The 15,478-nt window shown below is 46.8% G+C and overlaps 2 protein-coding genes across 6 annotated transcripts in view; one reads left to right on the top strand and one right to left on the bottom strand.

The window, feature by feature from the left end:
* Positions 1-6,354: 6,354 nt before the first annotated feature.
* RPL32 (ribosomal protein L32) lies at positions 6,355-11,904 on the top strand. 5 transcript variants are annotated; one of them, XM_017896018.1, is made up of 4 exons: positions 6,355-6,440; positions 7,659-7,759; positions 8,379-8,560; positions 11,710-11,904. In XM_017896018.1, exons 2-4 carry the CDS (start codon positions 7,664-7,666, stop codon positions 11,837-11,839), a joined length of 408 nt encoding a protein of 135 aa, XP_017751507.1. In that variant the 5' UTR covers positions 6,355-6,440; positions 7,659-7,663; the 3' UTR covers positions 11,840-11,904. The 5 variants fall into 5 exon arrangements, with proteins under 5 accessions (XP_017751507.1, XP_017751508.1, XP_017751509.1 ...); XM_017896019.1 differs by having other exon boundaries at positions 6,369-6,440; positions 7,638-7,759; positions 11,710-11,895; XM_017896020.1 differs by having other exon boundaries at positions 6,369-6,440; positions 7,622-7,759; positions 11,710-11,895.
* Positions 11,905-13,330: 1,426 nt separating this feature from the next.
* CAND2 (cullin associated and neddylation dissociated 2 (putative)) overlaps positions 13,331-15,478 on the bottom strand; it is a 40,363-nt gene continuing 38,215 nt past the window's right edge. Inside the window, 1 exon segment of the mRNA XM_017896016.1 lies at positions 13,331-14,368. Within this exon segment, the coding sequence (XP_017751505.1) occupies positions 14,141-14,368 (228 nt within the window). The 3' untranslated portion in view covers positions 13,331-14,140.

Below are 15,478 nucleotides of genomic sequence, written 5' to 3'. Positions count from 1 at the left end.
TATATATATATATATATATTCAGATGATTCGCCAGACATGCATTACTGGGTAAAGGAGAAGATCAAGGTCAAGAACAGGGTTCCCCAACCCCCATGCCAAGGACCAGTACCTGTCTACAGCCTGTTTGAAACTGGGCCACACTGGCCAGGCGCGGTGGCTCAAGCCTGTAATCCCAGCACTTTGGGAGGCCGAGATGGGCAGATCACGAGGTCAGGAGATCGAGACCATCCTGGCTAACATGGTGAAACCCCGTCTCTACTAAAAAATACAAAAAACTAGCTGGGTGAGGTGGCGGGCGCCTGTAGTCCCAGCTACTCAGGAGGCTGAGGCAGGAGAATGGCATGAACCCGGGAGGCGGAACTTGCAGTGAGCTGAGATCCGGCCACTGCACTCCAGCCTGGGCGACAGAGCAAGACTCCATCTCAAAAAAAAAAAAAAAAAAAAAAAGAAACTGGGCCACACAGCAGGAGGTGAGTGGTGGGTGAGCATTACCGCCTGAGCTCTGACTCCTGTCAGATCAGCACCAACATTAGATTCTCATAGCTGTGAGAACCCTATTGCAAACTGCACATGTGAGGGATCCAGCTTGCATGAGAATCTAATGCCTGATGATCTGAGGTGGAACAGTGTCATCCTGAAACCATTCCCCTCATCTGTGGAGAAATTGTTTTCCACCCGTTCCTGGTGCCAAAATGGTTGGGGGACCACTGGTCAAGAAGTTGAGTGCAACCTCCTGGTGGTGTGTGCCAATCGCATTATCGTCCTCTGCCAGGTGGCCAGCAGCATGTTGGAGGAGTTGGGGTGAATTCCATTCATGCTCGCTACAATAGGGCGCCCACCTCATGGTTTTAACACTGGTCACTAGAAAACAAGTCTGTTTCCTCAAACTAAGTGGCTGCTCTTTGGCTTTCATTTCCTGACATCTAGAGGAACCAGACTCTATTAGCATGTCATAAGCCATAAACTGGAGAATACTTTTTTGTATTGCAGAGCACTTTGTCATACTGGGACTATAGATATCGCATATATATATGCACAGCCACCTGCCACGGGATGATGTGATTGGCACACATCACCAGGAGGTTGCACTCAAACTTCTTGACAATCTTTTCTTTTACCTGGTAATGCATGTCTAATGAGTCCTCTGAATACAATTATAGCAGAGGATTAGTTGGATAGCTAATCAATTTCTATAGATGGCAATATTCTCGGTGTTCTCTTTGCATTTAATCTAAACTGTCAAAGAAAAAAAAATCTAGTTCTAGCAAGAGATTGTTAACTAAATGGAAGGCAGAGAAATTAAAAAGCTATCACTTTAAACTACTGGCAATTAAAGTGAGACACTCTCATTGTAAAATCTTTAGGCTGGGCGCGGTGGCTCATGCCTGTAATCCCAGCACTTTGGGAGGCCAATGAGGGCAGATCACCTGAGGTCAGGATTTTGAGACTAGCCTAGCCAACATGGTGAAACCCCATCTCTACTAAAAAATACAAAAGTAAGCTGGGCATAGTGGCACGTGCCTGTAATCCCATCTACTTGGGAGGCTGAGGCACGAGAATCACTTGAACCCAGGAGGTGGAAGTTGCAGTGAGCAGAGATTGTACCACTATATTCCAGCCTGGGCAACAAAACGAAATTCCATCTTAAAAAAGAAAAGAAAAGCAAAGAAAAGAAAAGAAAAGAAAAGAAAAGAAAAGAAAGGAGGGAGGTAGGGAGGGAGGAACTAACTCACTGTTACCATCACTTGCTGGATACAAATATAAACTCCTCTGCACAGCACAATGGCCCCTGGTGATCGGAGGCCTGCCTAAGTAACTGACCTCACCTTGGCCGCTCCCTGCCCACCTCCTTGACAAACAGGAAAGACACGTAATTTCTGGTACACACTAGGCTCTACACTCCCACTACAGACCAGGTGGAGAAAATGTCCCTGAGGGGGACACTGTGGAGCTGTCCAAGAGGCTTTGCCCCAACCTCCACAGCCAGAATCTTCAAAAAGATATGGTCCCCTGGGGGACCAAAGGACACTCATCTGAATCTACAAGACAACCCCCCACCTGGATCCCTTGCAAAGGCACCCAGCAGTGCACTAAGACCAGCACATCCAGATATGAATACACCTGAAGTAAGTGGATTCTGAGCCTATTTAACCAGCACAGCTACTTAAGTGGACAGAGGGAGAGACTGCGGTCTTAGGGCTTAGAATGACTATGCTAGACCTGGAACCCTGATCTTCTGACTAAGCCTGTGCCAATCCAATTCTGCTGCTCATCTCTGGCAGAAGGACCCCAGCAGGAGACAAGTGGGAGACTGGGGCTGAAGGGAGAAGCACCCTGAGTGACTTCTGGACCAAAAAAGATAAAAGGTCCACAAAGACCCCATGTGGTCACCACCTTGGCTCCAACCTGTCATAAAAATCATCCCCTCCCATCACTCAGGGAAAATTTCAGTTACTCCTTGAAATTATGTGCAAACTTCTGAGGTTGGGTACATTTTTTCAAGAGAGGGGTTTTATTGCTTTCATGAGGATCCTCAGGGAGATTGGCAATCCCTAGCTTCCCCCACCAAAAAAAAAAAAAAAAAAAAAAAAAAAAAAAAAAAAAACCAAGGAACAGACCCAGGCTAACATTGTTTTCAAAAAGGGCCCAAGGGAGGAAACCTTTCCTGTCATCAAGTGCCCTGCTAGCAGCCCTTATCCACCCTGCTTCCACTGTCCCCTCTTCCCTCAAGGGTCTAGGACCTGGCTTTCTTTACCTTTCTGCTCAGTAATCAGGTGCCGCCACAGTGATGTCCAAGTTCATGGGCTATTAGTGATGTCAGTCATGCTATTCCTGTAGGCATACCAGTCCTTGTAGAGCCCATGGACTGTGCTGAAAATAAGCTGGTAGAAGGAAATGGTGCCGTCCTGGCAGCCGACCACCTGCAGGGTGAGAGAACTGTCAATTCCCAGCTCTCTGGAGAAAGTCTGCACTCCCATTTGTCAGACACAAACCCCAGTGATATGGCTCTTGAGACATGGCGGCTGCTCAGTGCCTCTTCAAGCCATGGCCCCACAGAACAAACTTCCTCTTCTTACCATATAGTTGGAATCCGGTTTCATTTGACACATCCACACCCAGGAGTTCTGCTCCTCAACAGTCCCAAGCTGCACTCCATCCTTGGTGAAAAGAGATACTTGCTTGTCTGAACCCCCCAGCAAAACGTACTCCCCTTTAACAAAATAGCTGATGCAGCAGGGGTCAAAGTTCAGTGCCCGATCCTTTCCAATCTGAGGAAAAAGAACACACACCAAGGGAAAAACCATTTCCGAATCTATAGCCAATGCAATGCAATTAAGGGCTTTTCTCGCCAACTTTAACAGAGGGAGTTGGGAAGACAGAGAGCTGACCAGTCTTTTCTCCTGTGTCATCCCAAGGTGAACACAGGCCTCTCTGCCTCTGCATCTCCCTACTCCCCCTTCACACAGCCCAATCCTCAGCTCCTAGAGTCAGTGGCACCTCCCCTAGTCCTACCCAAGTGCTCCAGGAGCGCAGGAGTGTGTCAGGGCTCCTCAGCCAAGATGGAGACTGGATGGTTTTGCTCCCAAAGGCCCCCCTCCTTTGCACGTATAGTTATTGCTGTGGCTCAATGGGTCCCCTCAGCCTCTTTTTTCCATCTCTTTTTAAAAAGTATTTTGCAGGCCGGGCGCGGTGGCTCATGCCTGTAATCCCAGCACTTTGGGAGGCTGAGGCTGGTGGATCATGAGGTCAGGAGATTGAGACCATCCTGGTCAACGTGGTGAAATCCCATCTCTACTAAAAAATACAAAAAAATTAGCCAGGCGTGGTGGCGGGCACCTGTAGTCCCAGCTGCTCCGGAGGCTGAGGCGGGAGAATGGCGTGAATCCGGGAGGCAGAGCTTGCAGTGAGCGGAGACTGCGCCCCTGCACTCCAGCCTGGGTGACAGAACGAGACTCCATCTCAAAACAAACAAACAAACAAATAAATAAATAAATAAATAAATAAATAAATAAATAAAGAAGTCTTTTACAAAGCTGAATTTATTCAGTTGAAAGATTGTCCTTTTTTCTGCAACTATGCCTGTATTATTACTCTTTATAACAACTTTTTTGAGATGTAGTTCACATACTGTACAATTTACCCATTTAAAGTGTACGATTGCCAGGCGCAGAGGCTCATGCCTGTAATTCCAGCACTTTGGGAGGCCGAGGCAGGTGGATCACTGGAGGTCAGGAGTTCGAGACCAACCTGGCCAACATGGTGAAACCCTGTCTCTACTAAAGATACAAAAATTAGCTGGGTGTGGTGGTGGGTACCTGTAATCCCAGCTACTTGGGAGGCTGAGGCAGGACAATCGCTTGAACCCAGGAGGCGGAGGTTGCAGTGAGCCAAGATCACACCATTGCACTGCAGCCTGGGTGACAAGAGTGAAACTCTGTCTAAAAAAAAAAAGTGTACGATTAAGTGTCTTTCAGTATAGTCACTGAATTGTGCAATCATCGTCACCATCTAATTCTAGAACTTTTCCATCACCCCAAAGTAAACCCCATTAGTAGTCTATCCCAATTCCTCCTTCTCTTCAGCCCTGGCAACGACTAACATACTTTCTGTCTCTAAAGATTTGCCTATTCTGGATAATTCATATAAATGGAGACATACAATATGTGGCCTTTTGTGTCTGGTCCATCCATGTTGTAGCATGTACTCGTACTTCCTTGTTTTTCATTGCTGACTAATATTCCATTGAATGACAGATGATATTTTATTTATCCATTCGTCAGTTGATGGACATTTGGGTTGTCTCTACATTTTGGCTATTATGAATAAGGCTGCTGTGATTATTCATGTACAAGTTTTTGTGTGGACATATGTTTTCATTTCTCTTGAGCATATACCTGAAAGTGGACTTGCTGGGTCATATAGTAACTCTACGTTTAACATTTTGAGGAATTGCTATTCATTTCCAAAGTGACTGCACCATTTCATATTTGCGCTAGCACTGTACGGAGATTCCCATGTCTCCGTCCTAGTGAGTGTGAAATGGTATCTCATTGCAGTTCCAGTTTGTATTTCCCTGATGGCTAATGATGTAGATCATCATTTCATGAGTTCATTGGCCACAGATAAATGTCTATTTGGATTCTTTACCCATTTTTCAATTGGGTTATTTGTCTTTATAGGTTTGTTGTTGTTGTTGTTGTTGAGACGGAGCCTTGCTCTGTCACCCAGGCTGGAGTGCAGTGGCATTATCACAGCTCACTGCAGTCTAGAACCCCTGGGTGCTCACATGATCATCCCAGTGCAGCCTCTCGAGTAACTGGGACTACAGGCATGCGCCACCAGCCCTAGCTAATTATTTTATTTTTGTAGAGACAGAGTCTTACTATGTTGCCTAGGCTGTTCTTGAACTCCTGGGCTCAAGCAAATCTCCTGCCTCAGACTCCCAAAGTATTGGAATTACAGGTGTGAACCATGGTGTTCAGAAAACATGCTCTGCCAATTTTCACAATAATCTTAAATACAAAAGCTAAGCAAAACGAATCAAGAGTAACTTTAAAAACTAGGCAGTCTGGGAGGCAGTTGCTGCAGTGAGCCGTGAGATGGCGCCTTTGCATTCCAGCCTAGGTGACAGAGGGAGACCCTGTCTAAAAAAAACAAAAAACAAAACAAAACAAACAAACAAACAAAAAACAACTAGGCAGTAGCTCGTGCCTGTAATCCCAGCTACTCAGGAGGCTGAGGCGAGAGGATCGTTTGAACCCAGGAGTTCGAGACCAGTCTGGGCAACAAAGTGAGACCTCATCTCTAAAAAATGAACAAACAAAAACTAGGCCATTTAGCATAATGATTAGGGCATGGAGTTTGGAGTCAAGTCTCCAAATTTCACCTTCCACATATGCAAAATGGAGACATAATAGGGGTACGTTATAGAATTGTGGTAGGCATAGTGAACTCCATCGCATGTCAGCTGTTACAGTTTCGTTACTATTTACTGTCAAATTCGGTGACGAAATTATTAGGAAGTCTCTGTCTTGTTCTCTTCTGACCACTAAGTGGCGCACTTCGGAGTAGAAGAAACGCGGGCGGAAATAGCCCAAAAGCGGATTGGCTTCAACTTCTGGCGGAAGTAAGTTCCTCCCTCCACCAGGTCTTATTAGCTCAGAAAGAATTCCAAATTTCTACGTAGACCCAAGGATAGGTAGAATACATTTTTCAGTCATATTCCTAGATATTACGGTCTATTAAAACATGTATACTCAGAATATTTTGCGGCATTATTTTTTAACGTGTCTTTATTTTATTTGAAAGAGCCGAACCGGAAGTGCTTGCCTTTTCCTTGCCAGGACCCAGGGGGTTACGTCCCATCGGCCCTTGCGTGCCACTGTCCCTTCTCTCTTCCTCGGCGCTGCCTACGGAGGTGGCAGCCATCTCCTCCTCGGTAAGTCTTAATCCGTGCCCATCCGCATTCCTGCGGGATTCATCTGGCCCCGTCGCCCAGTGGTGCGGGGGCCTCCCCTTCGGCGCGGTAGTGGCTGTGGGTGTTGTTATTGTCAGCTTACTGGGGGGTGTACAGGAGTAGAACGAAGCAGCCCGGGTTGATGGGGCTTTGCGTCCCAGAGCCTCCTGCTCTCCGCTTGTAGTCAGAGCTGCGGGCTGCTTGTTTGTTCCTTGGCGGTGGAGGGTGCTAGTTGAGCTCAGACTGCGGGGTCTCCTGTGGGCCGTGGGACGATCAGGGGTGTCCCAGCTTGACAGCCGTCAGCTGGGATCTGTGGATCCCAGCGCTCACCGATGTCGGCCCACGTGTATTCGTTCATTGCCATGGCCCGCTTCTTCCGCTGCAGTCTCTGGCCCTAGGGCTGCTGCGGCTGCTGGTTCAGTTGCAGGCAGAAATTCTGGTAGTATCTCTGGAAATAAGATGCAACTGCCCCCACCTTGCCTTCGAGGATATCATGGGCCAGAAGGCAAAGTCGTTTTGAATACGTGGTTCACTGAGTACCCACTCTGTGCCAGTTGATGGCTGCGAACAGAAGGGTTGCTGCTGTAGGAAATAAATGAATGGCTCTGAAGACCACACTGAGGAAGGTGTGAGTTGATACTGCAAAATCTCCAGGTTTGAGGCATCTTAGACGGTATGATGGTTTTGTGTGTGTTAAGGGTGTGGTAGCGCAGCAGCTCCCTAGGGAATTAGAAGGTTTTTCTTTATTAAACGTTTACCCTGTGACAGGCACTGCAGGCATTCAGCGTGCAGTGTCATCTCTATTCTACAGGTGAGGAAACTGAGACTCAGGTCCAAGTAGATGGTCAAGGCCATCTCGGGGTTCGGACACTGGCGAGGTGGGATTTGCTGCCCCTTGCAAATTGAGAGTGTCTTGGGGTCGGTTTTGGTTTGCTCAGCTGTTGGCATTCTTTGGGCTCTGAGTGGTTGAGTTGACCTTTGACCTCCTGGGATCGCGTCTGGAGAGTGCCTAGTATTCTGCCAGCTTCGGAAAGGGAGGGAAAGCAAGCCTGGCAGAGACACCCATTCCATTCCCAGCTTGCTCCGTAGCTGGCGATTGGAAGACACTCTGCGACAGTGTTCAGTCCTTGGGCGGGAAAGCCTCCTTCCAAGCCTCCTTTCAGGATTCTTCCTCACCAGGGGCTGCTCCTTTCCCAAAAGGCATCATGGCCGCCCTCAGACCCCTTGTGAAGCCCAAGATCGTCAAAAAAAGAACCAAGAAGTTTATCCGGCACCAGTCAGACCGATATGTCAAAATTAAGGTATGTGGTCCTGGGATGGAAATGGGTGTGGGGTGAAGAAAGAAGTTTCCAACAGGCTGTCGGTTTCTGACATCATCTAGTCGGGACTACCTTTGACCGATGAACTGGTTTGTGGAAGAGCTTTCTGTAGAAATACAGGTCTCCCCCATTGTGCCCTAGTGCTGGTACTTAACATCTCTTGATGTGTTAAGTGAAATTTAAATGAGAAGGGACACTTGGCTGTTTCGATGTGTTTAGAGGGCTTTGCATTTGTGTCGTGTATTTTGGGTTGCCTTATGACAGCAGGATCCCTATTTTATAGACAAGAAAACTCAAAGGTGCTGAGAGCCGTGTCTGCAGCTGTGCTCGCCATCTCAGTATCTACACAGTCCCCTCGCATCCCATTGGTGCCTCCTCCATTGCTTGGGAGTAGGAATGGTGGGGGTGCCTGCATTCCTAGTGGCTAAAGCCACGAGGTCGTGGTTTTTCCCACCAAAAAAGTAAGGAAATAGTGAAGTTCTGTCACCAAAGGCAACTACTGTGTGGCATACTTCCTTTTCATCTGGTCCTTTTGCCCTCTCCAAAGGAACAGTTGGCACTCTGCACAGACGCTAACCCACCTGTGTGTTATTTCCTTCAGCGGAACTGGCGGAAACCCAGAGGCATTGACAACAGGGTTCGTAGAAGATTCAAGGGCCAGATCTTGATGCCCAACATTGGTTATGGGAGCAACAAAAAAACAAAGCACATGCTGCCCAGTGGATTCCGGAAGTTCCTGGTCCACAACGTCAAGGAGCTGGAAGTGCTGCTGATGTGCAACAAGTGAGTTGGGCCCACCTCTAGTTTTCAGGGATCCGAAGTTTGCATCTGTGTGAGCACTTCTGGCAGGAACTCTAGAAACTCTTGGGATGCATTTTGGTGGGGAGGGGTTGTACATTTTCTGAGGGAATCTGAAGTTGTTCCTTGCAGGATTTTAGAGAATGCTTGTTGGGGAGTAAAGAAGTTGGGGAGTTCAAGGTGTTTCCTTTACCGGAGGGAGGAGACTTGGTCTTCTAAGTGTAGAGACCCAAGACCAGGAAAAGACTGCTTTGTGAACACTGCAATAATAACCACTATCCACTACTACAATATCCTTTGGCTGTTGTTTCCAGAACGTTGCTTTCTTTATGAAGGTGTCAGCCAAAAGAGTTGAACTCTGAAATATTTGGAGAGATTTATTCTGAGCCAAATATGAGTTGACCATGGCCTGGGACACAGCCCTTGGGAGACCCTAAGAATATGGGTCCAAGGTGGGCAGGGAGCAGCTTGGTTTTACATATTTTAGGGAGACATGAGACATCAATCAAATACACTTAAGGCATACATTGGTTTAGTCCAGAAAGGCGGCAGTTCCAGGTTTTGAATAGATTTTCTGTTTCTCATCAGGAATTGGTTATCACTAGAAAGGAATGTCTTGGCTATGGTAAGAGGTTGTGGAAACCAAGAGTACGTACCCTATTCAAGGAGGGAGTGCATTCAGATGGTCGCTGGGGGCATTTGAATTTTATTTTTGGCTTACAAGGAGGGTAGGGAGAAGATCAAACATGGACCTTAGGCCTTAAGGGACCCTTTAGTCTGTGCTGTGGTAAGGGGTATCTTCAGGGACAGGAGGGCTTTAGAACCAACCAAGTTTGGATTAGGTGGAGAACAGGAGGAAACTTGGCAGGCAGAGAGTGCTTACACAAAGGTGTAGAAGTGAAAGCGCATGGAGAGTTTGCAGGGCATTGGTTCTAGGTGGGTTTTATTGGTTTTTGTTTTTTTAAGATGGAGTCTCGCTCTCTTGCCGGGGCAGGAGTGCAGTGGCATGACCTCGGCTCACTGCAACCTCCAGCGCCCAGTTTCAAGCGTTTCTCCTGCCTCAGCCTCCCATGTAGCTAGGATTACAGGCGTGCACCACCATACTTGACTAATTTTTGTATTTTTAGTAGAGATGAGGTTTCACCATCTTGGCCAGGCTGGTTTTGAACTCATGACCTTAAGTGATCTGCCTGCCTTAGCCTCCTAAAGTGCTGGGATTACAGGCATGAGCTACTGCACCTGGCCTGGTTTGATTTGAGAGAGACAGACAGCATCTATGTTGCCCTGGCTACAGTGCAGTGGCTATTCACAGCTGTGATCATGGCACACTGCAGCCCCAAACTCAAGGTGGGCTCAAGCTGTCTCTTCCCATCTCAGCCTTCCTGGTAGCTAGGACCACAGGCATGCTCCAGCACACCCAGCTAGTTCTAGGTGTTTTGAGTAAGTTAGACACTTGGTGAGCTCTGTGTATAAGAGACTTGGTGACCTGCTTAGACCAAAACTAGGCAGTGGAATGAAAAATTCTCATGGGAAGTGACAGTTTATTTTCTTCACTTATTGGTAAATGAAAGCCAAAAAGCTGAATTTTCCTAAGTAAACTAGAAAGAACATGGAGTGTGTGTGAGTAATAGGATGTTTGTGTTTATGTTTACAAAGATCTTTTATCTACAGTGGTTGTAGATATAAGTAATAAAAATGAACAAGAGCAGTATTCTAACTTGGTTACCTTCCAAGGCTGGAAATTTAACCAGACGTTGAAATGCTGAAAATTTCTGTTAGAAAAAGATGGGCATAGGAATTAATGGTGGACACTGAAACCACAGTTGAACTGTAACAGGCCAACATGATTACTCAGTTACAGTGCCCCTGTTGGCTGGTTGCCATATGCTCTGTAAGTGCAGCTTGGCAGTCTTTTTAAGATCCATGGAAATACTCTGTTATCTCTGACCTTTGATCTCTAAGTTCCATTTCTGGGCATTTGTCCTTAAGGAATGGAAAAGCAGGGAAACAAAAGCTAGTTATTGCAGCAATACAACTGGAAACAACTGAAAATATAATGAGAGAATTGTAGAGTGCTGAATAGAATGTTGTGGGTCTATTCAAAATGATTGGAGTGTTGTAGTATGGAAAATGCCCAAGCTAGGGGACACATTTAAAATGGTGGGTACACTCTGTAATTATCAAATATGTAGATGGACAAGGACAGGAGAGTTTTTTGAAAAGGACAGATGAGAAGTGTAATATAAACCTAAGCCTTTGAAACATAGAAACATTTAAAAACATAGTTGCTTTGAATTTGAGTGGACTCATGTAAAACAAGAATTGTCTGGATTTGCTGTCTTGCTGTTAAGGCAGGGTTCTTGAAAAGAGCTGTGTGTCCACTGCCTCACTTAATCACTCCTCACATTCCTGCTGCTGCTTTGCTGAAAATGCTTCAGGAGTGGAATGTCTGTTCTTAACCCACTGTGGGTGGCTTCATAAATCACCTCCTTACTGAAGTGTGCTTGTTAGGCCAATTGGTTATCAAATGGGGCACAGTGTAGCTGCCTCTTAAAAAGTTGTAAGGAATGGGTTAGAATTGGATCTGGCACACCAAGTCCTCAGGTATTAGGCATGGCTATGACTGGGTGACTTTAAGCATTGTTGCTTCTACTTGCTTTGTATCCTCAGCAGTCAAACTGGGTGCTTTTGGCTCCATTCAGACTCTTGGGTTCTGCTCTTGACCACTTTGCAGAGTTCTGAAACTTCATGGGCAAGGTAAAGCACCCTGCAACTGGGGGAGAACCACTGAACCTGGAGCGTGGGCCTGGGTTCACCCTGGATCCCTGTCCATTGCTTGCTGTGGGCCTTGGTTTCCTTATCTGTAAAATGGAGGTAATGCCTGGATTACAAGGCTGCTGTAAGGATTAGATGAGAGGGAACAGTGAGGGTACTTTGTAAATGAAAGTGTTCTTGTCATCACCAGGGAACCATAGAGTTGGGAGTCAGGATTTGGGGGCATGTAGGTGTCATTCCACAGCCACATACCAAGCAGCCCTCTCTTAGCTTGGTGCTGGAACTCACTGCCTTCTTAATGGAATTTTCCAAGTGTGTTCAGGGCTGTCTTGCTCCTTACCTACTTGATTCTCTTACAGATCTTACTGTGCCGAGATTGCTCACAATGTTTCCTCCAAGAACCGCAAAGCCATCGTGGAAAGAGCCGCCCAGCTGGCCATCAGAGTCACCAACCCCAATGCCAGGCTGCGCAGTGAAGAAAATGAGTAGACAGCTGGTGTGCACGTTTTCTGTTTAAATAAATGTAAAACTGCCATCTCGCATCTTCCTCCCTTAGTTTTAAGTCTTCAGCTTCTTGGCTAACTTAGTTGGTCACAGAGATCGTTCTTTTGCTCAAACCCCTTTGGAATCTCCCATTTGGAGGGGATTTGTAAAGGACACTCGGTCCTTGAACAGGGGAACGTGGCCTCAAGTGCACAGTTGAGGCTGGGGATGAGGGGCACAGACTTGGTAGGTTCTAAGACACTTGGAGAAGCTGTGGGTCCCAAGCCACAAGTAGTCATTCTTAACCTTGCTTTGTAAAGTTAGGTGACAGGTTATTCCGTGTGATGCTTGTGAGAATTGAGAAAATATGCATGGAAATACCCAGATGAATTTCTTAAACAGATTGTTATGGGATGCCTAAATTGCATCCTGTAACTTCTGTCCAGAAAGAACAGGATGATGTACAAATTGCTCTTCCAGGTAATCCACCACGGTTACTGGAAAAGCACTTTCAGTCTCCTATAACCTTCCCACCAGCTGCTGCTTCAGGTATGTTACAGCAGTTTGCCAAGGCGGGGACCTAACTGGTGACAATTGAGCCTCTTGACTGGTACTCTTAGAATTTAGTGACATGTGACCCCGAGTTTTTTTTGGAGACGGGGTCTTGCTCTCACCCATGCTGAGAGTGCAGTGGCACACTCACTACAGCCTTGACCTCCCCAGGCTCAGGTGATCTTCCCACCTCAGCCTTCCAAGTAGCTGGGACTACAGATGCACACCTCCACACCTGGGTAGTTTTTGAAGTTTTTTTTTTTTGTAGAGATGGTCTAGCCATGTTGCCTAGGCTCTTGAACTCCTTAGCCTCCCAAAGTACTGGGATTACAGGCACCTTACGTAGTGTATATAGGTCATGAGGGATATGGGATGTGGTACTTACAAGATAGAAATGCTTACAGGATGTTTTTCCGTAACCATCCAGTCAACTACCAGAAATGCTGTGCTGGTTACAACAAAGCTTTTCTAGGTCTAGTCTCATTCTAGTAGATAGGCATCTTACAGATTGTCTCCTGTTCAAAACCTAGTCATAAATATTTATAATGTAAACTGGTGATTTTGGGGATTTTTTTTTTTTTCCTGGAGACTGTCATGCTGTCACTCCGGCTGGAGTGCAGTGGCTTGATCTTGGCTCACTGTAACTTTTGCTTCCTGGGTTCAGGCGACTCGATTCTCCTGAATCTCCTCAGTCTCCTGAATAGCTGGGACTACAGGCCTGCCACCGTACCCAGCTAATATTTTAGTAGGGACAGGGTTTCGCCATGTTGGCCAGGCTGGTCTCAAACTCCTGACCTCAGGTGATCTGCCCACCTCAGCTTCCCAAAGTGCTGGGATTACAGGTGTGAGGCACCGCACCTAGCCTCATTTTGGGATTTCTTACAAATTGACAAGTGCATTCAAGATATTGGTCTCACAATTAGACACGAGTTGTGTAGAGAAAAGTAACTTAGAATCTAATCTTTATTAACTTAGGATGTCACAAAATACTTGGGCCTGCCACTTGCATTTCTTTGTCCTCAATGCTAAACACTAGACACATTTGAAACCTTCCTCAGAAGGAAACAAACCAACTGGTTATGCCTGGGTGGTGGCATAGATGTGTAATTCATTGTTGCCCAATTTGCTAATAAGTATTTTGAAATTAGAAATGAAACGAGGTCCAAACCTGTCCAGTTCCCTACCCAACCCATTTCTCCTCCCTGGAAAAGAAACACATCCAAATTTCTGATTCATCGCTGCCACTTAGAAATGAACCGTTTTGAATTTTAAAATGTTAATGACTCAAGTATCTTTTCTTTTTGAAATGCCCGGCCTGAGCACTAACTTCAGGCATTGCTGAGTGCAGTGAAGAAACCAGAGTGGTGTCTGCTGCCTCCTGACCTTTTACAGCTGACAGCACAGCCTATTTCTAAATGCTACTAGTTTGTGAGGCAGAGACACCCTCTGAAGGAACCAGACAGACTATGGAGGGATACAGTGTGAAGTCACTGGAAAACTTCCTCACCCTATTTCTTTGGATGACTGTCCTGAGTTAAGGAAGGGGCCCAACTGTTGGCAGCCTCGCAGCTCAGGCTGGGGGCCTTTTGAGTTGGATCCCTAGAGAAGGCACTGTAAGCCCCGACCAGGAGCGGCAGGGCCCCCAGTGAGATGGTGGAAGGGCAAAAGTAGAGACCTGCAGTGGGGGATGGGGAGGCCTTGGGCTTGGGTGGGCTTCTTTCTCTTAAGTGAGGGCCCACCTCGGTGCTGGGGGAACTAGCTGAGCTCCATTGAGTCTGTACTGGGGGTTGAAGCGGAATCCTTCTGGATGCTTTCAAAGAGGGCAGCAAGTTCAGGGTTGGATCTGATTTGGGAAGAGAAGTCGGCCATGATTGGGCTTTTCCCCACCTCAGGGATGGTCAGCAGGGCAGCCACTGCCCTCATTGCAGAGCGCTTCAGTTCATCTTGCTTTTCAAACTCCTGCTTCACGGAACCAGCTTTGACCTAAAGTAGGAAACAGCAGAAGCAGCCATCCTTTATTGAGCCTGGCCCGCACCACTGCCTCCTCACCGGTCTTTGGCTTCTTCTTTGCCCCATCATCTTACCCAACATAAATCCCCTGCTGCGAGGTCTCCCAAGGCTTCTGTCTCACCAGCTATGTCCTAACTCCACCTCTGGGCTTTTACACTGGCTAGTTTCCCCACAGAGGTTCTTTGCCATTCAAATCAGCTTCAGTACAGCCTGAGGGGCCTCAGAGCAGCCAATCTAAAGAGCTCACTTTTTGTTGATTGACAGTGGCAAGTACTGTGTTCCCATACTTACCTCCTACAGACTGCAGGGATCCAGCCTATACTGTGCTTAAAACCAGCTCTTAGCACCATATGACGAGACTGAATGAATGAATCACTGTGATGGTCTTCTAGCAGCCTCCCCCCCGCACTCAAGTCCCTGCCCCGCAATCCAATCTGTTCTACAGATGCAGCCAGAGAGTAAGCACCCCAAACTACCTCCTGCAGTTTGTTTCCTCTTCCCCCACCATCTCCCACTTAGGCAGAGGAGCTCAGCAGTTCCTCCACTGCTTAGGGACTAAGGTTCAAATTCCTTATGCTGGGCTCTTCCTAAAGAATTCAATGCAGTGGATAACAGCTTGGCATTGGAGTTGCAGAGTCCTGCATTCAAATGGCTCTGCCCCCAAGAGCTGTGACTTCAGGTAACTACGTCTTTGAGCCTCATTTCCCCATCTATAAGTAACAGCTGCCTCTTCATAGGAGTTGCCAAGAGGATTAAACAGCTTGACACAAGTCCACACTCCCTTCTCTGAAACCCCTGGAGCCAGATGTGCTTTGGAATCCAGGACATTTTGGGTTTTAGAAAGGTAATACTGTGCAGATTACATTCCGGGGGGGTCTTGTACAATACCGTGTAATCAAATACATGAATACTCTACTACATGTATGAGTACGGTGAGTAGTAAGGTGTCCCTCAGTATCCATGGGAGTTTGGTTCCAGGATCCCAGTGGATGCCAAAATCCTCAGATGTTCAAGTCCCTTGTATAAAAGTGGTACATTGGCGAGAATTAAAGATCATAGCCTCATGCCACTTCAAGTCAAGTT

The sequence above is a fragment of the Rhinopithecus bieti genome, unplaced genomic scaffold, assembly GCF_001698545.2.
Source record: "Rhinopithecus bieti isolate Rb0 unplaced genomic scaffold, ASM169854v2 scaffold_28466, whole genome shotgun sequence".
In the NCBI taxonomy this organism is placed as follows: domain Eukaryota; kingdom Metazoa; phylum Chordata; class Mammalia; order Primates; family Cercopithecidae; genus Rhinopithecus; species Rhinopithecus bieti.
This window is presented reverse-complemented; position numbering and strand designations above follow the sequence as displayed.

Bases quoted from the DNA above. Each gene is read 5' to 3' on its own strand.
- RPL32 (XM_017896018.1), top strand. From the start codon at position 7,664: ATGGCCGCCCTCAGACCCCTTGTGAAGCCCAAGATCGTCAAAAAAAGA. The intron at 7,760-8,378 runs GTATGTGGTCCT...TATTTCCTTCAG, and splicing joins ACCGATATGTCAAAATTAAG to CGGAACTGGCGGAAACCCAG. The intron at 8,561-11,709 runs GTGAGTTGGGCC...ATTCTCTTACAG, and splicing joins GTGCTGCTGATGTGCAACAA to ATCTTACTGTGCCGAGATTG.